At 37.5% G+C, this 27500-nt stretch overlaps 1 protein-coding gene and 1 non-coding gene across 7 annotated transcripts; both read right to left on the minus strand.

Annotated features, from left to right (window-relative positions):
- Positions 1–2210: 2210 nt before the first annotated feature.
- LOC113682799 (natural resistance-associated macrophage protein 2) lies at positions 2211–21685 on the minus strand. Of its 6 annotated transcripts, XM_089182381.1 has the most exons (25): positions 20425–20839; positions 19044–19191; positions 17728–17879; positions 16126–16251; positions 15056–15103; positions 14654–14684; positions 14001–14101; positions 13550–13596; positions 12923–12993; positions 12415–12482; positions 11363–11452; positions 11012–11077; positions 10153–10222; positions 9182–9240; positions 8787–8816; positions 7745–7816; positions 7559–7600; positions 7055–7144; positions 6495–6524; positions 6216–6365; positions 5550–5623; positions 4606–4681; positions 3620–3700; positions 3261–3302; positions 2211–2706 (listed from the first exon to the last, which is right to left on the minus strand). In XM_089182381.1, exons 2-25 carry the CDS (start codon positions 19147–19149, stop codon positions 2629–2631), a joined length of 1800 nt encoding a protein of 599 aa, XP_089038507.1. In that variant the 5' UTR covers positions 19150–19191; positions 20425–20839; the 3' UTR covers positions 2211–2628. The 6 variants fall into 6 exon arrangements, with proteins under 6 accessions (XP_089038507.1, XP_089038506.1, XP_089038504.1 ...); XM_089182378.1 differs by lacking the exons at positions 2211–2706; positions 3261–3302; positions 3620–3700; positions 20425–20839 and adding an exon at positions 21394–21649 and having other exon boundaries at positions 4186–4681; positions 17728–17876; XM_089182376.1 differs by lacking the exons at positions 2211–2706; positions 3261–3302; positions 3620–3700; positions 20425–20839 and adding an exon at positions 21394–21649 and having other exon boundaries at positions 4186–4681.
- A 1915-nt stretch (positions 21686–23600) lies between these two features.
- Positions 23601–27406, minus strand: LOC113682434 (uncharacterized). Its single transcript, XR_016179542.1, has 8 exons — positions 27308–27406; positions 26840–27025; positions 26461–26577; positions 26210–26353; positions 25274–26000; positions 24675–24916; positions 24428–24603; positions 23601–24090 (listed from the first exon to the last, which is right to left on the minus strand). It is a non-coding gene; the product is annotated as an uncharacterized LOC113682434 (transcript).
- Between the last annotated feature and the right edge of the window lie 94 nt (positions 27407–27500).

A 27500-nucleotide genomic window follows, 5' to 3' on the forward strand; every position in this document is an offset into this window, starting at 1 on the left:
AATCAGGTCTTGAAGTGTTTCTGAAATGAGCCAATAATATAATCTGTAAAAGATAAATGGAGATTTTTGAGACTACGAAAAGCTTTTTTTGTTGGGTTTTTAACCTTTCAAATATCATGCAAATTAAAGGTCATTCAAATTTCTTCAATACGTTCAACGATTTTCTTTCTGGTCCTTATTATCCCACCTTGTTTATTCAACATCGAATTCATAGGACGGTGAAAGTCCCCTCCTAAACTATCCTATTTTCATAAGTGAGGTCTTCTTTTTTCAGGACCGCAAGGAGATGATCATGAAATTTTGCAGCTTGATTATCACTGTTTGGACCGTAAACGTTAAACAGATGATATTTTTCATCGTTAATTTGTGCTTGAACACCAACATATCTGCCGGCAGGATCCACAAATTTTTGTTTTATATTACAATCAAAGCCATTATGTAATAAGATCGCAAGACCTCTTGCATTACTGCTCCTACGAGCGAGCTCTATAGGAGTGCCCCATTCAGCTTTCCATTGCTTCTCTTTATCGCGCGTGGAATGCGTTTCTTGAAGAAAAATTATATTTGCATTTTGTTTTCTACACCATGCAAATAATGAACGTCGTTTGTTTAAGTTACGCGAGCCTCTTACAACTGAGAACCAATCGTAATTCGTCCTCAGTTATAATCTGAAGGGTGAGCAGTCTGTGCAAGGCTGCGAACAATTGATATAACAGATGTAAAGGTTAAGAAGGATCTGCAAAGTTTAACAATCAAGAGCTTCTTCAGTTGGTGATCATTTCCTATATTCTCGTGACCTTAATATGTGACTCAGGGGTGATATTGTAAGGAGAAATTAAATGTTAGTCACTCTTACAGGGTCGAAGAGTTAAATAAAAACGAAAGGTACTTGTAACGTGCAGTTTCGTTACCAGGTTTGTGAAGGTATCTTTGTGATGTGACTTCTAAATTTTCAACCCAACCAGCTGTGATGCAGCTCATTGACTCTGATTTTTGTGCAAGTTTTAAAGAACAGTAAATCGTCCTTTCGGAGACATTTTCAGGACCCATGTAAATAGAGGTTAGTTGGTTAAAATATGCCCGAGTCGATATTCCAAGCACCCAGTTGAAGTATCCAAAACCAAGATCCTTCATTAAGCAGCGAACGCTGACAAGCTTCAAGCCGACCGATTTTTAATAGAAATTAGAAGCTAGAGTTATGCGAAATTTAAGCTAAATAGGGGGGTTCAGCTTATGATCAAAAGTTTTGGAAAAAAAATTTAGCGCATTTCAACAACACCAAATGGGCATGTATTCATTTATAAGCCGAGCTAAGCCGAGAGTGCGCCTGAACAAAAGTCCGAATTGCATTGGCATCTCATCCATGTTAAAAATCCAAGACAAAAAGTAGTCCTGTTGTTGTCCTTTCCCCAAATGATTTTTAAAAACAAGCAATCAAAACAAAACTACAAGTGCATCGAGTAAATGTTGCAAACCGGAACGACAAGTTTTACCTCTACACAATATTGCGGTATCATTTTGAGTGTACACTTAACTTTAGTCACATATTGATTAGAGTGAGGTCTAGGTACGAGACTAGGTGTTCCTCTAAATGGAAGTGTCCTCGCCGGTTGAGTAGCAAATACAAATGTTTCACGAACATTGTTCCGGGGCCAAAACTTTTGTTCCCTGAATGAAGGGATTTCCTGATCTATGGTGCCCCTTCCACGTTAGAATCGTAAATGAAATGGCAAATGATTTTGAAGGATGAAGGCCAACTCCCTCGCACCCTTCAAAGATGACTGCAATTTATAATTCACCCAATTTTGTTTGTGAAAGATTCTTAGGTGTTTATCCCTCTAGGGCGGTTGGACTGCTACACATTCTCTTATCCAACATGGAGGCATCCATTTACTTACTTAATATGAATAGCCCATTTGGAATTTGTGTTTGGTTGCCAAGCCATTGAACAGGAGCGAGGCTAAGGTTGACCTTGTTATGATACCAAAATTGCTGCTTTTCAAATGTATATTACTTTGTTATCATGCTAACTAGATACTGGTCTCTATCACATCAAGGTCACCTTCAGCCTCAATCAAAGGCTTGGCAACTACGTACACGACTGTAAATGACCTATTGGACATTTTTCCGAGACCGAAGTTGTGCCCCCCACCCCATAGGTGTCCCAAACAAGAGGCCCCAACGGTATTGAACGCGAATAATTTGCACAGTTTTAACTTTACTGTGAATGACCTTTATTCAGCATAAATTAGAATTTTTTAAAAAACTACATTGCACCTTGTCTTGACGGCTACGAAAGCATCTTCTTACGGTAGCCTTCACGATAAAGGACTGGGACAAGGATTCATCATCAAGGCAATATTTGTTGTCGATTTTGTCCTTCTTGTTGCTCGGTAAAAAAAATATTCTATTTACTATTCAATCTATTCCTCGTTTTCTTTTTTATTGTTTGTATAGCACTACCTAACATGGTTTTTAAAATCTCTCTCTTACTTTAAATCTTAAAAGAAGCATGGCTTCATCATGACATACTATTATATACCAACGCGTGACAAGGCCTTACACTAGTACAACACATTGCCTTTAATAGCATCGCTAACCCCTAAGCTAAATTAACTCGAATCCACGTCACTGTGAGAAGCCATTGGAAACAGTATTATCATCTTCCTGAGGGACGTATTGAATTGAATCAGGTCTTTTCAAAACCTGCCGAAAACAAAATTCAAACAAATTGCAATTTCACAGGTACTCGTTTTCCTACGAATTTTCTAATAAATATCGTCGTTCATTCACAAATCGCACATGTTGAAGTAAGCGTATCCAAAACGTAACGCGCATGTGCGAACGTTGTAATGGCTCGGCGTGACGCTTTGCGCATGCTTTCAGGCTGCTATAACAAGACTGCCAATAAAGAGTTAAACTAATCACACACGCCAGTTGGTCGATGTGTTTTACATGCGTATACCCTTTTTTTCCCGAAGCTCAAACCAAAATATTACATAAACAGAAGCAGTTTATCCGTCGTTCTTGTTAAAAGTTTGTGAAGGTACAACAATTTGCGCCGATCTGTGCCGTGCCAGTAGAATGTACGTCACCAAATTCTTAGGGAAGTAATCTCACCGATGAAAGGCTAGTTTTAATAGCTTATAACAAAAAAAAAGTATCGATGACGATCGTTTAATCCCAGAAACTTCTTCCATTAGATCTTGAAAAAATAGTTCACTTTCTAGTAAATGAAATATTAAAACACCATTTCATACCTTGATGAAATCCAAGAAGGTGAACCCAAGCGCAAAATAAACCTAACATAATAGATCACAAAGCCATTATCGTTATCGTAATTTTTTCAGGTTCTGTCCATTCGCATCCGTATTCAACTCGAAAACAAACTTTCCTTTCCCTCAACAAAAAGAAAAAAAAAAGAATTCCGCGTTCTGCTGATTGGCTACACTTACAGAAAGGAATGTGCTTCCGATTGAAGCAGACGTTGGCGGGGTAGAGAGTGCGTCATATGAATAGACCAGACAAAGGTTGCGAAGGAAACTGAGACGAGGATAAATAAGAAATTGAAACCTCAGTCTAGAACCAGGGCATAGAAATCTAAACACAGGTTACTTACCAATAACAAAAGAAAAGCAACGTAGAAGAGAAGGTACAATCCAACTAAAAAATAGTAGCCTCCGTTACTTGGTATTTCGGTCTGAAAGACAACAAATGAAACGACATCAGAGAAAAGTTAATGCGACGGACATTCCACAACCAAAAATCTGGAACAGGAGATTATTAAATATTTACACTCTCGTATTCTTAAATACAATGCCCGACTAAACCTTCAGCAAGAACAGGGCTCCAAGCTTACATGTTTCATATTAGCTATCTGGTGATCTTAATTTATGTAATGATCGTTAGAAATAACTTCTAGACACCAGGAAAAAAAGCAGTGAAATTAAAGAAAAAAACAAAACAAAACAAAACAAAACAAAAAAACAAGTAAAAAGAGGAAAAAGATCATATCCAGCATATGTCGGATCAATATCAGTATCTGGGCAACTGCCCACCTACCCCTCCCCTAACCCAACATTAACGTTAACTTGTTGTCAGTTGACTGTTGTTGAGTTAGGAGAGGGGTAGGTGGGCAGTTGCCCAGATACTGATATTGATCCCAAATGTTTTACTCACTTTAACCCTTAAGCCCCTGAAGGTGATTAGCATCTAATTTCTCACTAAAATAGCACTGCTGTATCAAACATTAGGCTTAAGAGAAATTAAGGAAATGATCGCAAACTTGAAAAGTTCTTGATTTGTAAAAAAATTCTCCTTTTTTTACTACTAAGATGATCGCGACCCAAAGCGCGGAAAAGACAAGTAAGAGATGGGTAAGACGCTAAAGTAAATACATAAACAGGGATAAATGTTCACCATTGAGAGCGCTATTTGATATAATTTTTGTAGAAAAAAATTAAGGTTGCAAAAGGTTATTTAGTGCATATAATTCGCGATAAGCGGACTTCTCATACGTTCGCCTAGAAGTAGATTACGTAAGTCATTAATGTAAAGCATAACATATTGACAAACATTGTAGACAAGCGTCAAAACAAAACTCACCACATATTCCGCGACAAAAAACATGTTAATTCCTATAACTACAACAGACAAAAACCAAGCTGCACCTTGCATCACCCTAGGAAAGAAAACAACAGGACGACAATTAAATGGATCTCAATCAGACATAAGAAGAGTAAAAAAGAAATCATATAGCCCAAACGATATTGAACGATAAAAGTTAATTAAGTGATTATCACGCATATATCCGCTTAATGGCCTGTTCTGGGTACTCAGTTCGTTTGTTTGGGGCGAACGAGAGAAAGAGTGACGCATTTTCGCTTGCTATTCTTTTTCCTGATTGCTTCCTCTTACCAGAAGGAATAAAAGAAGGACTGGCTGTCATTGCTCTCATTTAAAACGTCGGTACGAGTTGGAGCGTCAGCATTAACCCAAATTTTTTCAAAATTTAAATTACCATAATTTTGTCTGCAACAACACTTAGACGTTGAAGGATAAACACACAAATGACTAACTGCTCACACATTTTTCCTTTCATTTCTAAAGAGAACTTAGAGTTTAATCAAAGAAACACCCTCCAGATGATAGGCTTGTCTCTTATCAAACCCTGCAGGATTTTTTACAAGGCGGGATTGGTACAATATGGAATATAACCAGGGTATAAAAACGATACGGATCAATATCAGTATCTGGGCAACTGCCCACCTACCCCTCCCCTAACCCAACATTAACCCTAACTTGTTATCAATTGACTCTTGTTGAATTAGGGGAGGGGTAGGTGGGCAGTTGCCCAGATACTGATATTGGTCCAACGAGGATATACTGATATTGGTCCAACAAGGGTATACTGATATTGCTCCAACGAGGGTATACTGATATTGGTCCAACGAGGATATACTGATATTGGTCCAACGAGGGTATACTGATATTGGTCCAACGAGGATATACTGATATTGATCCAACGATACAAAGACAGATTAGCTTACCTTCCATTCTTAAAAGATCCCATGATGGCTCTGTCTCCCGTAAAATGCAACACAGGAATCAAAGCAAAAGGGAGCTAGTAAAGATAAGAAAAAGTCTTCAGCTTAACTGACAAAAAATTCTTGAGCGTCATTGGCAGTAGTTGGAAGCATTTTTGACTCCGGTCGGAGCTTTTACTGTTACATTAACAGCTGCCTGTTAAGCGATTTTCTCATCAGAAAGCTGGCAATGTACACAGCTCACTAGTACCTAGATGTTTAACTCGGGGTTTTTTCTCCAAATCAAAAAAAAGTCGCTACCGGAACCACGTCACAGTTCAACCCTTCTGCTGCCAAGATCTCATTAGAAATTCTCCTTACTGTCTGCCCTAGAACTATTACGATTTGAGTTCGGAGACTTTTATATTAGAAAAACTAATAATTGATATTCGTCTTTATTCTCATCACTTGTTTACTTGATATTTATTGATGTTGTAAAGAGAAATTCTGACTTGGTCATGGTTTTTTTGGCCTAGGAATTTCACTTGTGATCTCTGTAGTTCTTTTCCATCCCTAGCCAATCTCGACGTGGATTTTATACCCTGACAAAGCATCAATTTGAAGGTTTCCCTCAAGGTAAGATTATTGATATTAAAAAAGGGGTTCGAAACTATACCAGCGACAATTTACCTGCAAACTCTGTAGTACATTAAGGAAATCATTCATTCCTGTCAAATCCTGGACTCCTTCGTAGAAAGCCACAAAAAGGGTTGGAGCAATGGCGATTGATCTGGTAAACAGCACTCGCTTCCATCTTGCCCAAGAGATCTTTAAGAAGCCCTGCAGTTCATAAATCAAATCGAGAGATTGTCTCTTATCGAAGAAATATCAACAATCGTTGAGGAGTGGACAAGCGCAAATTATTCCATGAGAATGACGGATAATCAAATTCGCTAAATCGCTTCATACCTCCATAGCAAACTGGCCTGAGTAGGTTCCCTATGAAGACAAACAAAAATGATGCTATTAGCTTTCAGCAGCAGAAAGCGAGAGCAAATTCAACCCAACAGGCTTTGGGAGAATTGTGTCGAAAGTTATCCAAGGAATTGTTTGGTTTTGCTTTACTTCGCCATGTGATTGGTTAGGAAAACTAGCGCCAACCTCACAACCAATCAGATTCAACACTATGATCAACTGCGACAGGATCATTCGCGTTCACTCGCGCTTCAAGCAGTTTACTACTTTATACTTTTACTCTGCGAACTCATTGGCTCCTTGAGATATTTTCCTTTCCACTGATTGGTTGTTTGATTACCTTGGTTTTGAAGCTCAGTTTCCTTGAATATGATCTATATTTTTTTAAGATCACAAGAACGATTGACCACATTAACAGTAACCATTACGAGTGCTTACTCTAACGCTCAAGAAACACGATGGACACTTTCACCTTTCCTTTGTGCGTCACGTAGTGCATAAAGCCTCAGAAAAAAAGCAACCGTGTTTCATTTTTTTAAGAAGCCAAGACTTACAGTCATAGTAGAGCTTTGACCAGCTGCTAGGATTCCTATGCCCCAAATATACAACGCTGCTTTTCCAAACTTGCATCCGAGGAAGACACCCTGAAAGGATAGATGGATAAGACTTTAAAACGATGGCCACTGCACTGCAATAATTAGCGACTACACACCGAAGTGGAGGTGGCTAGTGAGGATATTAACCGGGCTACAAAGCGTCCAGGTAAATATCCACCGCTAGCTACCAACACTGAGGTGAATAGTTGTTCTAGAAAATACTAAATCAGGGAGACAATGTAGCACTAAAAGATGATATTAACTCATTTATTCCTGCAACGATTACAATATTTTCGGCCGCAAATCCCGCCCGCGTAGCTCGGAGGTAAATAGCAAAGAATATTCGGAGTTTGAGCAGCCAATCAGAGTACACCTTCAACGCTATCCACTGTTTTAGCATAAACTAATCGATACAACTGTCTCAACCAATGTCTTAACTATCAAAACACAAACAGTTCTTACCCCTTTGTAAAGGTCTCCGTCGATGGTGGAATTCCAAGTAATCTATACATAGAGAAATGAGTATTCGATATTCTCTGCTTTTTTACGTTATATATGACAAATCAATCGAGAAACACTTTCACACAAACTTTACCAGATGTTTGTATTTGAAAGATTAACAAAATCGCATTGTTCTAAGATTCTTACATGAGGATCAGTGCTCTTGTTCACATTAAAGATTTCAGCTTGGCTTATCTTGTTTCCAATGCATTTATGATACTGAAAAGAAAGAGATTGTCGGGGTTTTCATTAAGAAATGTAGTAACACGAGAATATTGATAGTAAAAGGAAGTACTCTCAATCCTTGAATGAAGAATAAATGACGCCTGTTCAGGGCGTGAAATTAATTTTTTTTCCGATAGCCACTTGGCTCCTAAATTCTTCAAAGTGGTAGCCAAGTGGAAAAAAGTTGGTCGCCATTTTCAAAGACAAACAAACCTTTTTTTAAGCTGTCGGCGTTCTAGATAGACCCTCCAAAATTAAATTTGGGAAAAGATCTTTAACGTGCTACAAAGTGGACACTAGGATGGACGATATACAACGTTAAAGCTCACCTAACTCCAAGATGGCGTCTAGTTATCGGTCGAGATGCATGTATTGCGTTTTGGAAACGAACTTAACGAGGAAGTTCACCGCGGATTTATCTTTGCAAATCTTTTTAATTCATTATATCTCTTGGTAAGGTTATGATGAAACATTCTAGTCGCCAATTTGGCGACTAATTTCCAGGATTTGGTCGCCAAAGTGAAAAATTTAGTCGCATTGACGCCTGTATTAGGCGCAATTTCACGCCCTGACTGTTGACAGAAGTATCGTACCTCTTCAAACAAAGGCTTTGCAATGCAGCAGTATTGTAACTGTTTGATTCTGTAACATATTCTTGCAAGTAGTGTTATAGTACCTGTTTGACCCTAAGAGTGACTAGCACCTAATTTCTCCTTACAATATCAGTCCTGAATCACACACTATGGTCATGAGAATAAAGGAAATGATCACCAACTCAAAGAAGCTCTTGATTGTTCAACAAATTCTCCTTGTCAGCACCTCAGGAAATGTATAGACAACAGTATGGAGAAAATAGATACTGATGCTGAGGCGTGAAGGACTAAACTGTTAATGTACTACTGCAGTTATGTCCTTTTTGTCATAAGCTGGAATGGAAACGAACTAAAAATAATTACAGACTCACCACTTGCCCATATGTAGTATTATAAAATGCCTAAAAATAATAATTATAAAAAAAACACAGTGAGAATGACAACTTCGATCCATAGGCTATTCTGGGTGTTCGGTTAGCTGAACGAAGCGTGTTATTAAAACAGCGTGATAGTAGCAGAGGAATGAAAAGCAACGGAGGTTAGGCTTCAGTCCTTTCCAACCAAACTCAGACAGTAAGAATTTTATGATAAACCCCAGCTCTTTCCCTTTCTACCTATCTTCTCACGTTTTGCTTTTCTTTTGCTTGTGCAAAGCTGTCGTTTTGTCCCTCCTCGCGCAGTTTCGTAGGGCTGTAAAACGAGGATTATTTGGTACTATTTTTCTTTAATTTCTGGAACAACCACTGGTAAAAAAAAATAGCTTTACCTTTGCAAATACTGCGACCACGAATATATTGATGATAAGTGAAACGAACAGTGCAATGGCTGGAAGAAAAAAAGAGAGGAGAGGTTACATGTGATGACCAGGCATGTTACTATACACAAGCAACTCCTACAGGCATAGTTGGACTTAAAAACAGTGTTGAAATTTATCCAGGACTGGAATTGTTTTGATTGAGAACTCGAACATGTAAACCATATCAAAAACCAAAACCAAGGTAATCACAACGGCTAAAGAGAATCAAGAAAGAAAGTTATCTTGGAGAGCTTGTAAAAATTCAAACTAAACTCGACCTGTCACCAAACTGGCTGAAGCGCAGGAAAACGCGAGCGACTAAGTTGAGATTGCTTTTAGTTCTGAATTTCATTAGTTTCGGTTAAGAAGACATCGCGAGTATTCAGGACCAATCACAGCTAAGTAAAGCAAAATTACAGAAAGCGAGGATAACTTTCAACACTCAATTAAAAAGTCTCCTTGACAGCGCAAAAACACATGTGACCAAGTTACACGTGGTTTTAGTCCTGCGTTGATATTGTTGGAGTGGAACACATGCATCACTATATCAACTGGTCAGAAGCAAAACTAGAGCACTCTTCAAGCGAGTGTCAAAAAAGTAAACCCAGAGAAAGTACAACTGCCAGTCAGTGTAAGGATTAACATCATAATAACACAACGAGAAATCAAAGTAAAAACAAGCAAACTGTTTAAAAAGCGCGGGAAAACGCGGATGCACAAGTCACGATTGGTTATGGTCTTTCGTTTGATTGGTTGAGATGGCAGTTCTCATAAGGGATACTGACATGGTTTTAATCTTTTGTGCTCGCCTTGTGCGATCGATACGATTCTCAGATAATGCCGTAAGATGTATTCGATAACTGTAAATAATGGTGGAATGATGAGTCCCTTATTCGATGGTTAAAAATATTGTTAACCATCGATTAAGGTGAATTTATTACCTGATTCAATAAAATAATACATATTAGCTTCTTTCACTGCTTTAGTATTTTTCCTGTCTACTTCCCGAGACTACAACAAATAGATAGAGGACAGCGTTAACAATAAGCAATATCTCAAGAATTGTAACCACACAAATACCATTCACAATAAAACAAATACTTCTCAACCTAAGCCATGGAAGTCTTCTTGCAGTTGTTGGGTTGGGCGAGAACCGTTTGCTTAATGTTAAGCCAATTCATGCGTTGAATCAAGTTGTCAAATCAAAGGGACTGATATTAATTGGTTTTCATCAACTGAGTTGATAATGTAAATTGGGCAGCGTAAAGAGTTTCTTCTCTCTGACAAAGGGCTAACGCTCTTAGGAAGATACTGCTCAAATGATCTTTGACCCTCACTGCCCACTGTGAGGAGTTTAGAAACTCTTTACAGTGGCCAATTTTTAATATCAATACAGTTGAGAAATCATATTATCTTGTAATACAACTCACTGTCACAACACTACAGATTCCTTTTTAAAATTAACCCCTTCAATAATTTGTTATCAACTGGTAGGACTTCTATTGTAAAGTTAACATATTAGTGATGACCAATCAGAGAACAGATGTAATGAAATAAAACTCTCTCAGTGCCTCTCCTGAATAACCTTCCTTTTCCACCAACATGGCGCGCTGGATCGTGCTCTTCTTGAATACTCGTTTACATTCCCATACTAAGCACAGATATATTTTTTTGTATTCATTTTAGGTCTCATATTGCTCACCTACTTTAAAACTTACTCACACTCATCACTGGTATTAAAAACTTATAAATTAAAACAGTATCATGCTCTTAGAAGTCATAATCCATAAGTATACAAACCTTAACTAGAGCTGAGTGAAGATACATATTATGAGGCATGATGACCGCTCCAACTATACCTACAGCCTGAAAGGAAATTGAAACGAAGAAAATTTTAGCAATCAGTTTCAATTGTGAAAACAGATTTCATAGAACATCACAGCCAGAGTCTGTGTAACTAAAAAAATGACATATATGATAAATACTTAACATCTTTATTAACTAGACAAACAAGGTAAGAATTTGCCATATTTCTTAATCAGCCTATAGAATAAACTTACTGAACTAACTACCAAACCAATTGCTGTGTCTCCTCCAGAAATACCCCTACTTTACATTGGAACAAAACAAAGTCTATCAGAAAATGCCTACCTGTAAAATACTTTTGTTGTCACAATTTTCACACCAAGGTATAAAAAGACCTTCCAGTACTTTATCCTGATGTGGCTTTACTTTTACATACTGCATGGAAGATAAACAGAATTTTGAACAGGAGTCTAGCGCATGCAACCTGCTAAACACTGCTTGGGCTATTGTCACTAAAATAATCATTAGTTTATATCTTCTGTCTGATGAGGTTCATGAACCATTAATAACTCCATGTGACTGTCCATAGCTGTGCAAAATTTTGAGGATTTTGAGTGGTAGTCAAGTCAAGCAATGATCCTCACCAGTGAGCCACACTTGCAGAAAAGAAACCAGAAAAAATCTTCTTCTCTGCACTTGCTTTGACCCTTTCACTCCCAGATCAAATTTGTAATCCTCCTTACTGTCCACCATACAATTCTTATAATATTAGTTCAAAGAGTTTATTATTGGATCAACTAATTATCCCTAAATTGATATTTTTCTTTATTCTCATCACTTATCTGGTTGATATTGTATTAATATTGTCAGGAGAAATTCTGTCTTGGTCACTCATGGGAGTTAAAGGGCTAAGTTGCAACTCATTATTGCGAGGATCATTGCTTTATTTAATTTTCACCTGCATGTCAAATGAAATTCAATTCTTTAAAAATTATGATCAGATTTCTCTAGAGGAAAGAAGAACCCTCCAAAGTGTACCCACTCCCAACTTCTGGCTTGGTAGCTCAGCTGGGAGGCAAGCCTTCAAATCCTGTCATAGCCCAAATTTTTTTTAAGTGCTAAGTTGGTATGCTTTGGTGCATCATGTAAATCTAGCAAGTTGGCCCTATGCATGTCATTATTAATGTACTGAAACATTTTGTTTGAAGATTACAAATTAAAGTGAATCACCACTTACACAATTGCAATGTTCAAGCAGAGTTGCACTTTTAACAAAGCTTGATCTTGTAACTGTAAATCATGCTGTGAAACATCTTTTTGATACCCAATATTAACCCAGTAAAACCCTGGCCTGAATGCTGAAATGAATTTGGGTGGAGGAAGTACATGTGCCTTACCTCATAGCCAAATGACACAGCCATAACAGTTATCAAAAATCCAAAGAATGCTTCGAGCTTTCTTAGACCTAGAATGAAAATAATTCAAAATCAAATGATCATCTCCTGCCTGTTCCTTAAGGGAAAAATACTTATTTAGGAGGGGTGCTTGGTGACATTTATGGCCTAGGGGGTGGATACTTATTCGGGGAAAAGCATTTCTTAGAGTGGGGTGCTTATTCAAGGAAATATGGTATAGGAGAGAAGAGAAGGCATGGCACTTAGGACTGCTTAATCCATACTTGTACCCTTTGGCAATTAGACTGGATTTTGTTATGGTTGTCTCCTTCAAAGGGGCTGTTGCGTCAAAATTATTTGAAAACTAAAGAGGAATTATTACTTGAAAGAAAGATTTTCTTTACTTAATGTCCACATCATCATCACCCATCATGATAATATGTTCAGAGTTCAAAGTGCAACAGAGAAGTTACATGGCCCATAGAAATTCCAAACAATGATAATGACTCACCATATTTATCAAGGAATAGGAAAATAAATGTATCAGTGATTGTGATAAGAACACCACCATACAGAGGAATCCTGTTAAATAGAAACAAAGATGATTTTCCTGATGATCATCATTATCACTTCACTGTGATTGTGTAGTCTGATTGTCCATGTGAGAGTAGTCCTGAGAAGGACTGTTTTTAGTAGTAGTGATTGATGTTTCAACAATCTGAGCGGAAGTCATCATCAGAATCAAGTGAAGAGTTGTTGTCAGTCAAGAGTACTACATCTAGTTTGTGCAAACTGATTGTTCAATTTAGCTATGATGTAATGGTTTTAGACTCAAGTGCTGTAAGTCAATCGTGATGTACCATTTACTGAATCACTTCACTGTTTCAAAAATATTCAACCCACCCCATTGGGAGCCATGAGAAAATCTAGAGCAGAGGGAGCTATGAAAATGGTCTTCACCTTCAGAGAGGTTATGGGCTCAGACCAAAACTCTTCAAAGGGAGGGATATAAATGTTTTTTTTTTTTAAATCAGTAACATCACTGAGTAAACTGGTATAAATTAAAACACATACTTGAACAGAAACCTATGTTGGAATAACAGCAAGAAAGATTCTGGTCACCAAAAATGATACTTACTTTCCATTTGATAAAAGGTTAAATGCTATTGCAGTTCCAATAACTTCCTGCAATAATAATTAAAAAAAAGAAAAAAGACTCAATTGTTTAAGCATAATGATTTATAATTGTCCACATTCATACATGAAGTCGTAATTTTTTTCATAGAAATGTGTGAAAGGGGAAATGACCCAAAGGGTAGCATATTGAAATTCAGACTAAAAAGTTTCAGCTTAAGATGTGTTTAAAGTCAATGATTTGTGCTCTTGGAGGAAGCAGAATTCTTTGCCTAGTACATCCTGTGAGATTGCTTAGTGTTGGGAAAGAAGGATTACTTAAGGCAAACTACCATCCCATTTCAAGGAGCCACAATATGCCTGGCAACTTCATGCCAGGGGAAAGCTTAAGGATCTAAGGAGGTACAGGCTTGTGTGCAAACTTCACCTTACATGATAACACACTGAAGACTTACTTGCATGTCACTGCCAATGATTGCAATCTCAACCATAACCCAGAGAATGATACGGGGTATCTTGGGATACTTTTCATGACACACCTCTGCAAGATGCTTGCCTATAGTAACAAATCCAGCATGGATAATTAATTCCTAAAATCTCTTGAGGTGATGAACAAGTTACTTCTCTTCACAGCAGTGATACACTACCCAGCGAACATGTAATGAGAGAATGTACAATCATATCTGAAGAATTCAAGAACAAAGCAAGAAGCTTTATTGTGAAAATAAGCCTTAGCAGTGACATCTCCTTGCAACATTCTTGTGGTTTGAAATTTCCATCCAATGTACCAGTGTTTCTTTTGGTGCAAATTTATTTGGTTTAAAATTTTTTAAGCCAGTTTGAAATTTATTTTGCTTTTCATAAACCTTTAACAACAAGAAAAGGAAAATGAAAAACTGAACTAGAGGAAAAAAAAAACTGCAGAACAAGGAAAAAAGGAAGCACAACATATTTGTTGTAGCAAAATTATGTTTGGACATGTTATTAATTCAGGAACACTCTGTCTGTTAGTTCACGTAAAAAGGGATCAAGATCTTTAAGTCAGCTTACACTTAAAATAACAATTTTTAAAGACACATTTAAAAATCTTTCTACAACAATACTTTACCTGACACAGTTCCTAACCTAAGGGACAATCTCTGGTGAGAAAAAAAAAGTCACAAAAAGAAAGATAACATTAGGAAAGGAATAAGACACATGTATAATTTGTGGTATACATTGGTCCTTAATTTTGATTGTCTTCTTGTCATTTTGTTTTTTAATCATTTTTGCTTGTTTTGGATTTCAATAAAGCAAAATAGAACTTCTGGGGGGTTCTGAAATTTCCAAACAAAAAGGAAAATGCTGAAATTTGCTTTTCTCTTAGTGACCAATATTTCATATCTTATTACAATTTTCTAATTGTATGCTGATACTTTGTGACTTTGAACAAATTTGACTTTTAAGCTCTGATATAATAGCCAAGAGAGAATAGAGGAACAGAAAAAGACAGACAAACTGATTTTTTTACCTGCATCAGAAGTCCCATAAGGGTAGAACACATAAGAATCCAAAGCAACTGTGTAAACAAGACAAACCAATCAGATCTAATAAATGCTTAGAATAAACCCACTAAACATTGATTTCTAAAATAATAGATAAATTAGACTTCTTTTTGTTCAACTCACATTAACCCATTTTAATTCCCAACTGCACTCAGCAAAATACAAATAAAGTGCAACAAGAGTAAATATATCCTGTAATATTTTACAGTTGTCTATGTTGCACTGTAAAAAAAAACCTGTTTAACCAGTTGGCTGTGGTGAGTTAAATAATAAATAACTTACAATGATTAGACATTTTGGTGTGTAATATTGGTGAGTACTTTTATTTCTTGTTTGTATCTTGACTAGCCTTACAGGCTTAACCCTTTCACTCCCACAAGTGACCAAGAGAGAATTTCTCCTTACAATATCAATACAATATCAAGCAGGCAGGTGATGAGAATAGAGAAGAATATCAATCATGGGATTATTAGTTGATCCAATACTAAATTCTCTGAACTAACATCATAAGAATTGTATGGCAGATAGTAAGGAGAATTACTAATCAGATCTTGGGAGTGAAAGGGTTAAGAAAATACCATACAACTTGTATACATACTCAGTGATACTACACACCAACACATCTTCAGTTGATAAGATATAAATTTTACAACAACATGTAAATATACAACAAATTGAAATCTTCCACATTCTTGAAATTCTGTCAATTTTTAAAATTATTCTTGACAAGATTATAAACTAATTAATCCTTTCACTCCCAAGATCTCGTTTATTTAGTAAATCTCCTTATTAACTGCTATGCATTTCTTGTGATGTTAGTTTGGAGAATTTAGTATTGGATTAACTAATAATCCCCTGATTGATGCTTCCTTATACTCATCCCTTGTCTCTTTGACATTTTACTGATATTTTAAGGATAAATTCTGTCTTGGTCTCTTATGGAAGTTTATGGCTAAGTGAAACTGACTCCCAGATTCTAGATGATCTCATAGGAACTCTCAATTCTTGAATTATTTCAACATTTTGTATTATTTACCTTATATCCTGCCACAGCTCCTGATTGAAGATCTGATTCTATGTTTCCAGGATCAAGGTAAGCTATGCTCATTAGAAAGCCAGGACCAGTGAAGGCCCACAACCGACGCCAACTAAACTCGTAATTCTGTTGTAATTAGTCACATAAAACAACAAATTATTTATTTTATATTTGATAACAAATTATCCTGATCACAAGTCATTTTAGCACCTTCTGAGGATGCATAAGACCTCAATATTCCATGGCATGTAAGACAACAATTCAAACTGCAACTGAGTTGCATTTGAGAAATCTGGATAATGCTTGGCAGAAATTCACGTTTATTTCATTCAGTATTGTTAACCCTTTAATCCCTGAGAGTGATTGGCTTCTAATTTCTCCTACAGTATCACTGTTGATTCAAACAGGTAATTCATGAGAATAGGGGAAATGATCACCCACCAGAGAAGCCCTTGATTTTTGAACAAGTTCTCTGTGACATTTCCTTAGGAAATATATAGAGAACAGTAGGGAGAATATGCATACTGATGTTAGGGTGTAAAGGGTTAACCCTTTTGCCTATAACAGTGATTGGCATCTTACATCTTTTAATAGTTTCACTGCTGAATTGAGCATTAAAGGCCCTGGGAAAAAGGGAAATGACCCCCCCCCCCCCAACACTTTTGATGGTTCCCTAAATTCCCTATATCAGTACTATAGGAAACATGTAGTGAACTGTAAGGAGAATATGCATACCAATCTTAGGGTGTAAAAGGTTAAAATACATGAAACTGTAATGTATGAAATGTCTAGTTTCGCCAATTTGATTTAACGGTATGTCACTATGGTATGAAAATGGTAATCTTGATTCTGTTTGACTCATTTGAGTAACATGTTATGTGTGATACACAAAGTACAGGGCACAGCATCCTCTGCACACTGTTATTGAAAAAGTACTATGCACAGCACAGATGCATGAAGGGAGAAGAAAACTAATGCATGAAGGAGGGACAAAATTCTGGTCGTGAATATGAATTAAAACTGGGTAAGCACCAATCAATTCAAAGCTTCAACGTTCCTGGGAAAAACACAAGCATCTGACCATTGTCCATGCCCAGTAAGTGGGGAATTTGAATCTTGTCATGCTGGGGTGGGGAATTTGAACTGGAAGTATCAATTCTTTTCAGCAGAATGTAAGTATTATATTTTAAAATATGAGGGAGTTTTCAGGTAAGTAGTTTACTTTTGTGAGCAAATAGCTCAGAACAAAAGGTCTACAAGGTCTAGGTTTTAAAGACTGGTCAATGTGTAGAAAGTAATGGTCACTAATTTTGCCTTGGGGAGGGAGGGAGGGAGGGAGGGAGGGAGGGAGGGAGGGAGGGAGGGAGGGAGGGAGAGGAATTTCAACAAACTAATCCTTCAAAAGTTCAAATATCAGGGAGGTTTCCCTAAGAGGGAGGGGAGAGGGGGAAAGGGATTTTGGAGCTTCAAATTCATGATGCATGATGTTATAGTGCTGAAGGATGTTTCTCTTTAAAGTGGAAATCAAGTATTAAAAATTTGTAAACCTTTGTCACAGATTTTACCATAATACAAAAACAAAACAAACACAAAAAAACTTACCTCTGCCTCTTCTCCATCTCTGGGAATAGTGATTCTTTGATCAAAGTAAGTGCTGGCAATGTCTGGTTTGGTGGACCTCTTTCTGTTTGCATTCATGCTATTCAATTCTTCCTCTGAACTGAGTTCAAGGGAATTTGACATATCACCACCTGCTGATAAAACACACTCTAATAAAGAAAAAACTCAAAATAATTCCAACACTGTTTACAGCATTTGACTCTTCATTTTCTTAGCGAGACATATGTGTAGAATGCAGTAAGGAGAAAATGGATTCTAATGTTAAGGTGTAAAGGGTTAATTTCCACAGTACTAGTACAATAAAACCAGTCCCTTCAACATGAGACAAGATTGTGTTGAACTTGAATTCAAGTCCTTGATAATGATAAAACATACACCTGAACCCTTTAACTCACAGATCAAATTTGTCATTCTCCTTTCTGTCAACCATACTATTATTATAATGTTAGTTCAGAGAATTCAGTATTGAATCAACTAATTATCCCTCAATTAATATTTTTCTTTATTCTCATCACTTATCTGGTTGATATTGTATTGATATTGTAAGGAGAAATTCTGTCTTGGTCACTCATGGGAGTTAAAGGGTTAAGCAAAAATCAAATCTAACAGGTGATACAATATTTTAATTTCTACAAGAAATGGTAAAAAAATTAAAAATAATTTTGAAAAATTTGTAATAAGTACAGCTTCATACATAGTCAAACCAATCCTGGTTTAGCATACCACTTAACATGACAAATTAAGGTCAATCAGCCTTAAATAACAGGCTGATCACAGGACAGATGACTTCATGACATAATTATTATTTATTTGCAAAAAAGTCATAAAATCCTACTTTCATTCTAACTTTTGTTTTAACAAAACTGCTTGCAATGGGGAAACAGATAAATTCCCACAAGTTGCCCAACTTGTTTTCTGAGAAGACTTCTGCCTTACTAGCAAAGATATCCAAATAACTTATCAGCAACACATGGAGAAAATAAAAATTCACAACACTTGGAGAAAACTGAATAGGAGCATGAAAAACAACCTTAAATTCTATAGACTGCAGGATTTCCACAAAATTGTCATTAATTTCCTGGTGAAACACAGGGAGAATTTTGGTGGTGCATCAAAAGTTGCCTAGATCTTTATTCCATGTACTCCTTTAATTATTGTTATTGTGATGAACATTATATCATAACTCTTATTCTCCGTACAAAAACACTTCAGTGCAACTTAACAACAGTCAGTGCTCTATATCTTGACTTAAAAATGTATCATCTAATGCAAATAAAGCAGGATGATAAAGTGGCTACCAGATGAAGGGTGTGAGTTCTCCACAATGTCTGATGAAGGACTTGTTAAATCATTCATTTTGATATACTCAATTGTTGTATTTCGCATAACAATAGGTTTGAACATTACACTCCATAAATAGTGAATGTGGTTGGCAGACTAGAAAACCTGAAAGAGGGAAAAGATATCAAATTAGAAGAATACCAGCAACTTCTTACTAACCAAACATAAGGCAACCTCATTCCCAGGACCTTTTCCCTTAGCTGGGGATGGGATGGGAACACCCCCAACTCCATCCCCAACTCCACCCCTAACTAAGGGAAAAGGCCCTGGGAATGAGGTTGAAATACATGGCTTATGACCATTTCCATGGAATTGATCTAGATGGTAAAATTCCAACCCACTATGAACCAATTAGAATGCTTGGAATTACCTCAAAAATAACTAGCCATATAATAATAGTGTGTATTTAACAATAAGCTTCCATGCGTTGTGCATCTGTTTAGGAAATAGATCAAAGACAACATCAACATGTAAAAACTAAAGGGTGGATTCATCTTCTGTGATCTACAACTAAACAGACTCACATTAATATCAAATCTTTCTGTTTTGTAAAAAAAAAAAAGAAACATCTACGTTGTTATCGGTTACATCTGTCCTCCAGAAGATCGTAAGTCTGAACCAATCAAAATGCCTTACTGTGTAATTTTTTTGAACCACAAAAATTTTTTAGCATTGACTTGAAATCTAAGGCGATCATATGAACAAAATTGATATCACCCAACCTGTGTTTCGGATTTCAAAAGATTTAACAAAATTTACAAGTAGATACTTGCATATTAGCTCATTCAAGTACATTGATGAAACATGCTGAAGGGTAACGCACTTCTACTATTTTGTTGTTAAAGAGCTTTCATGTTCATCCTCTTGCTTCCAACATTTAAGCGGTTGACAATGCATACCCCAACTAGAGTATATTGGTTCAAGTCCGAAATAAACAGTATGAAATAAGTTGTCTGGAGTTTGAAAACTCCTCTGGGTATGAATTTGAAACTGACGAAAAACGTCAAGCCATGTTCGTAGAAGGGATAATCGCGAATCGGTGTGTGAACGCTGTTAAATAAAGGGGGAAGGAGGGCGAGGGGAGACTTGTCTAAGCAAATTCAACACTTTTGCCCAGATTCAACTCACGAACAGCAAGGTTTAAGACTATATTGAAAAGTTACGAGACTTAAGTCGTAATATCACATGGCTATCGAATAATACCGAGTAATCAACACTATTTACGCTAAAAATTAATGGAGGATTCAATGCGATGCTTAATGGAATGATATCAGTGAACGACCAACAATCATGGAAAACGAGCTTAGCTTATTGAAGGCAAGAAAAAAGGTTACTTACCGGTAAAATGATGATATATTGATCTTGATTCAAGCCGCCATTTTGACCAAATGATGTGACCAATAGTATTACCTCTAACATTAAGAGCATAGGAGATGGAATATTCTTATCTCGCGTTTGATTGGCTCAGACTTGGGACATGTGAAAATATCTTCTTCTTGTTAGGTTTCCTCATCGTTAAATTATTTGCTGGTAAAATCTCTTCAGAAATCGGTTCACGTACCGAGTTGATGAGCGATCATTGAAATTTTCCACCTTAAACAATTCCCTGCTATACCTTTTGTAATACCAATAAATACGGCAATACGAACGTGCGTGCGTATAGTGGCTAGTAAACTTTAAGGTGCTACAGGCCTCTGAAGAATAATTATTGACATAAAATAAGTTGCAATAGCTTCAAACACGAGAGTTATACGGTGAAATTTTTCATAAGTCAATAATAAGTGCCCCTTGTATATCAAAGTTCACAGATCATGCAACGATGTGTTGTTGCGTAACGCACGAAAGTAACTAAACTGGAGCAAATAAGATGTGTCTTGTGACTTTTTGAGACCCTTGCAGCCTTTGCGCTAAAACAGACGGTCAAACATTTGGCAGATTTCTCCACAAATAGCCATTTGTATGATACGATTGGCAGCCAGCCATCCTCAAATCCTTCGATGAGCTCGCTCATATTGAAACGTAGGTATTAATGATAAATTAATATTTGGAAGACAACTTTCAATATTTAGCTCTCTCTTATGGATATGAAAATACTTTTAGGGTCTTGAGATACTATAACCTTAATTCGTGGGAATCTTAAAATTACAAAACAGATTAACCGGATACTCATGTGACCAACAACGAAGTCAGCTCTCCGTCAGCTGATCGATGAGAACTCTGACTTCGGTCAAGAAAATCTGGCCCCTTTCGTTGTTAAAGCCAACACCAAACGATACTAAATTTTACGAAATTTTATGAAGCAGATACCTTTGGCTACTGCAGGAGGCGTTTCATTCTCGTCCATCGATTGGTACATGATCAACCACTGGAACGTGCAACGAGTGAAAAGTGACGATCGATTATGTCACACGATTTAAATATCAACTGCTCTATCATGACACAGCAAAGAATTCACGTTATATATTAACCCGGTTACAAAAATTCGACGAAATCCTTTAATTCATTAGCTCTCTGCATAGCAAAGAGGGAATCGTTGGTTCATAACAAGTTGAATAACTAATTTACATATACATGGTCGTATACGTAAAACACCAACGGTGAGTTACTATAGCAATTAACTAAGAAAGAAAACATTCCACGGTTCAAGTAAAGTTACTTCCAGTCCTTCTGAGCTGGACGGTCGCGTCATAGTAATAGGGACCTTAAGATAGGACGACGGGACGAGCTAGGACGGCTACCGGAAGTAAATTTACACAACCGGGCGTGCGCACGAGAACTCCTGCCTCGCGTGTTTGCCGTCGTGGTCTCGTCGGGAAAGCACACTCCTACATCCGTCAGAAGGAGGTCATCTCGGGTAGATTTCCGATTACGAAATCCGAGCTCGCCCGATGTTGTCTTCGTGATGAAGGCCCTATTTAGCATATTAGACCCGCAAAACAGAGTAGAAACGAACACGTGCTTCGCTTTCGCTCATGACTTCGTATTAGGCGTAAGATATTTGCATTTTTTTTCCGTTGCTTACCTATATTACAGACTCCAATAAATTTTTGCGATGCCTCCTTTTCACGGATGGCCGATTACAACTACAACATAGTAACACCTCCACGAAATCTGTCAAAAGGAGGATGTTACAACACCAGAGGTCATCTCGGGTAGATTTCTGATGACGAAATCCGAGCTCGCCCGATGTTGTCATGAAGGCCCTATTTCGCATTTTAGAGCCGCAAAATAGAGTAGAAAGGAACACTTACTTCGTTTTCGCTCATGACTTTGTATTAGCGTTAAGATATTTGCATTTTTTTCCGTTGCTAACCCATATGACAGATTCCACAAAATACATTTGACGCCTCGTTTTCACGGATGGCCGATCACAACTACAACGTAATGACATCTTCACGAAATCTGTCAAAAGGAGGATTTTAAAACACCGGAAATCTTTTGGATTTCTGATGAAATAAATTTAACGCAGTTACGTTCAGAGTTTAAGCGATATATTTTTATTTCTAATATGGTAATTGATAAAAAATTGTACATTACCTCGATTGGACGGAGATTAAGTTTGAATATAATGTAGCAGGCGATATTACTTTTGTCGACAAGGATAATCCGTGACTTGTCTCACCTATTACATTTTCTCTATCTGCGTTGTGCCATGATCATCATTGAAAATATTCTACGATAATATTTTTTACAATATTTAGATCAGGATTTTCAATTCTAAACGCAAGAGCGTACTTAGGGAAAGATCTGTAGGAAACAGTTTCTTATGAATACATTTTAAAAATTCTTTTAGCTGACTTCCACATAGATAAAAAATTACTACACATATATATTTCACTTCGACGATTATCTTAATAAACAATTAATGGGAAGTTCTGAGAATCAGTTTTTAATACTACATGTTAAATTAATGGTTATTTTTCTCTTCCTGCTTAAGGGCTCTTTCGCAGTTTGGACAATGCCAGTTTGCACTTGAATCTTCCAAAATAATTGTTGAAATGCATTTCCTGTGAAAAAACTCCTTGCAGCTACAACATTTCACACAACGAGAAGGAGACTTCGAGTCTGACTCTTCCCTCGGCATTCTACACTCGCACATTACCGAGACCTCTTGAACAAAAAGTGGCCTCCTGTCTCGACACTCGGGTACTTTAGAGAGGGTACATATGAATGTTGTGCCGCGTAGCACTGGGAACACAAATGGTGAAACAGAGAATTAACTCTGAAGTGTAAATTAAAGTGCTATTTAAACCCATGAATAACCCACAGGGCGTTAGCCCTAATAAAGGGAAACAGGGAACCACACGAGGCAAAGAAAAAATCTTTTGACCTCGGTGGGAATCGAACCCACGACCTCCGGATTAGATCTACCGTTACTCTGCCGACTGAGCTACGAGGTCGCACAGAGAAAGTCGGGGACGATCTCACCATTACTTTAGAGAGGGGAAAGGGGTCGAATGATCCACTCTCCAGGCTCTTTAAAAGATGTTGTCTTATCAGCTTCCTGTCAAATGTCAGATTAGAAGGATTGTGGCCATGTAGTAGCGAAACCAGAAAAGCAATAGCATAAACTCCACAGTCATCGGAATTGTTCTGGTGTTGCACATTTGGAGCACATCTCTATCGACACTGAAGAATGGGGAATCTCGATATTCTTTTGGAAGTCTATCGAACGACCATGACGGGACGTGCTGGAATACGGCAAAAAAATGTTTGCATGGCAGCCGTTGCCTCTACCAATCAAAGCACTCACAGCTTGGCTGCTTGGTCCCAAACATGACTTTGTACATCTTCTTCTCTTCGAGGCTACTTTGGCTTTTCACCAAAAACTCGCCATTCTCCATGTCAATAACTGTGACATTGCTACTTGGGATAGACTCCGCAAGAGATAGCCTGTCCATGGAATGTTTTATGATGTGGTGCGGTCGTTCTCTTAAATAGGAGGGGATGGCAGAGTTATAGCGTCGAAAACTCGCTTGAAGTTTTGTATTCAATTCCACATACCTGAGACACAAAAAGCCCATGAGAATGTTCCTTTTTACTCCATGGTAATGGTATTTGTATCACGCCTTTACAGACTGTCTCGCCTTCCACTTAGTCACTCTCTCATATTGAAAAATAACTTTCTTTTCCCTTTCTTTCATTAGACTATTTAACTGTCCGTTAAAATTTATTAAAACAATAAAACATCTTTCTATTCATTCATTTATTCATTCCTTACTAAATTTTCGGGCATTTCACACTGAAACCGAGACGTTCTATACCAAAGTGTACAAATAAACACAAAATGTTCCAAATATAGACAGCATGTGACTGGACACGGAAAGCAGGAATTACTTACTTGAGATACTTGTCAGGAAGGAACTCATCTATTAGCACTGAGAGCATCCCACTCAAGGTTCTTTGTTTGATTCCTGCTAGGTAATCATACTTGAAAGCCTTATTCTGCCTTTCAACGTCATTGTTGGTGTTGATAGTTGTAAGGAAGCGGTCTTTTCTGAACGCCCATACCCATTTCTATAAAAGAATTAAAAATTAGCTTTTCCAGCATGAAATTCAAGAAAATATGATGGTAAGTATGCATATACCTTATGTTGAGGCAGCCATGTCTTTGTGATATAGTTACTTAAGTTGGTATTTGTCCTCCATTCTTCGCTATCCTGGAGGACGCTCAATCTATGCCGATACTCTTCTTCCGTGCGGGCCTTAGCTATCGCTCGCAGCTTTGCAAGGACTTTTTGTTTTTCGTTCAATAGGCCATTGCTGGACTTTGAAAGCCACCTTTCCCATGCCTGCTCACGATGAAAGTCGCAGATGTAGATCGCACTCTCTATTTTGTCATTGGAAAAAAAGGATAAAATGAATGAAGTTACTTTCCATGAGAGAATCAAACTGGCACCAGCTTAACATTCGTTGACGAATGTTAATAATTATTTAGAGGGAGAAACAGTAACAAAATACTCTTCCACCTGTCGAGAATTTTATTGTAAACGTGATCAAGGGAGTTGATTTTTGTCGTGTACTTTGTTTGTTTCAGAATCAAGACGTTCATTAGACGTATTAGATTTTAGAAGATGGTGACTGTGCTCGCATCTTTCTTTTATAAAACCATCAATGGTCATAAATTACGAATCCATAGATATCTATTTTCGCAGTGTGACACTTCTCTAAGAAAGAATCTTAATACCTGGAAATAACTTGCCAATTGCAGACATCTCCTCTTCTGAGAAATCCACCATAAAATATGAGGGGTTCCAGGTGGGGTTCCAAGACTTAATTATCGAGAGGGCTTCATAAATGGAATCTGACGTTTCGCTTTGGATGACGAAACAGCCTACAATTTGATAATCGACGTTGGTCTTCACAACTACAAAGAAAAGAGGGAGGCTGTACTTCGTGGTCTTATAAGTAGCGTCTAGCATACTTATTTCATTTCCATAGCGTTCTAAAAGCCGTCGTTGATCTTTCGTCTGGTGTGCAAATAGGAGCCCTTTAGTTGGCGTCTTCAATATGATATCTTCATCATCCTCCTCACCATCGCTACGACTGCTATCATCATCATCCCCATTTCGTTCCTCTCCCTCTTCGTTGTAAGTTACATAGGGCTGGAACGCAAAATAATCCTCAGGAGAAATCTCCCTCCAAAGCTTCACCTTTTCCTGAAGATCCTCCTGGACAATTTTCGAGAACCTTTGTTTGACTAATGATTTGTACATGTGACTTCTAATCGTAACTTTGGAGGGATAAAAGCGTCTGTTGGTCTTCAATGGCGCTTTTTTCCCTCGATATAATTCTCTTTGCACAAAGATCTTTAAATGTCGGCGTATCTCTTTCTCTGATCTTGCTCCTGCACATACGAGTTCTTGTATTTTTGCCACGAGCCTCTCATCTATGCGCTGAAACAGACCTCCTGCCTAAATTCAAAATTAACAAAGAAATGAATGAATCAGAAATCAAGCGTAAAAAAAAGTAAATAATGAGATTAAGAAAATCGAAAAATAATTCTTACGTACACGACTAAATGCGGTTTTTGACCCACTCATTTCTATGAGAAGGACCAGTTACGTAGCCCGCAACAAAAACTGTGACGACGGTAACTGGGTATTTAATTGAAAGAGCTTACTTCTCCAGTTGGGTGCACGGTGTGTTCATCGACTGAGGGAAAATGGATGTTAATTCACCTTTCAGTTTTTGCCGTTCCAGCATCTATGGCGTTGCGCAGCTTTTTGGAATGACTCTTACAGCGCCACTCCGTCTTTTACGAGATCTAGAGGTCAAAGGGAGGAACACAAATTGACGTTTTTGTGATGTCATTTATAGGTCGGCGTTTTCCTTGTTTTAATTACATTTTGCAATTTCTTTATTCCGACTTACCTTGTACTCCGGAAATTTGATGATTTCTCTCATGTGCACTTGAGCGGGACAGTTGAGTTTTCTTGATTCTTGTAAAAGCTTACCAGCTCCATTTCTTCGATAGGCGTGGTCACCGGCCTATGTTTTTGGAAAAAAGAAGTCTTCTTGTTAATGAAAACTTTTGAAGCAGCGATATAACACCACGTTTCCACTGAAACTTTCTTCCATGTTGGACATTGAAATATCCTATCCTATCGAGTCCTCTTTTCAGATCATTTACTCTCTTATCTTTATGCAAGGAGGAGGAAACTCAAGGCTACTTGATCTTGACCTTTAGTTATTAATCAACGCAAAATAAAAAATCTGCAAAATCATTTAAATACAAATACTTTCAACGTACCGCTTGGTTTTTCCTTTTCTCGCTTAGATGTCTATCTACACCATGTTGACAATCGTATACCTTGTGATTTACCAAGACAAATGGGACGTGATCAAATGGCAGACGACTATCCTCCCATAATACCTTGTGTTTTTTAGCTGCCAAGTCTATGTTACAAAACAAATTTTTACAAATTTGAGAAGCATACTCAACTTGTCACCCTTCCTTTAGACGATAATGTGTCAAAAAGGATCATGACATCGATAATGATACCTAGTTACCTGTCACTTACGAGCATGCATAGGGCCCGTCAAATAAGTGAGATATCGTTCTTACAGTCAACTCTCATCTACCGCTCACCATCCCCCCTAAGTGCCTTTAGATCAAATCCCCCTACTTTATTCAAATGTCTACCAAGAAGCATCAAGCCCAGGATATTACATGACGGAAAAAATACAATCGCATATGACAAGAAGATTGGCCTCTCACCTGTGTTTCCAAAACCTTTGTCAGTTGACTTGCTACAACAGAATTTGGTGACGGTGGCAGTTTCATATTCTCGAAGAATGAACTCTGCTGACCTGACATCCTTCACCAGACCTGACCTTTCAGACAACTTTCTCTCAAACAATGAACTCACTTCTTGACAAGTTAATTTACGTGCCATCATAGAATTGGAAAT

This window comes from Pocillopora damicornis, chromosome 9 (genome assembly GCF_964200805.1).
Source record: "Pocillopora damicornis chromosome 9, jaPocDami1.2, whole genome shotgun sequence".
NCBI classification, from domain to species: Eukaryota; Metazoa; Cnidaria; class Anthozoa; order Scleractinia; family Pocilloporidae; genus Pocillopora; species Pocillopora damicornis.

Bases quoted from the DNA above. Each gene is read 5' to 3' on its own strand.
- LOC113682799 (XM_089182381.1), bottom strand. From the start codon at position 19,149: ATGTTCAAACCTATTGTTATGCGAAATACAACAATTGAGTATATCAAA. The intron at 7,817-8,786 runs GTGAGTCTGTAA...CTTTCTTTTCAG, and splicing joins ATACTACATATGGGCAAGTG to TATCATAAATGCATTGGAAA. The intron at 5,624-6,215 runs GTAAATTGTCGC...TATCTTTACTAG, and splicing joins ATGTACTACAGAGTTTGCAG to CTCCCTTTTGCTTTGATTCC.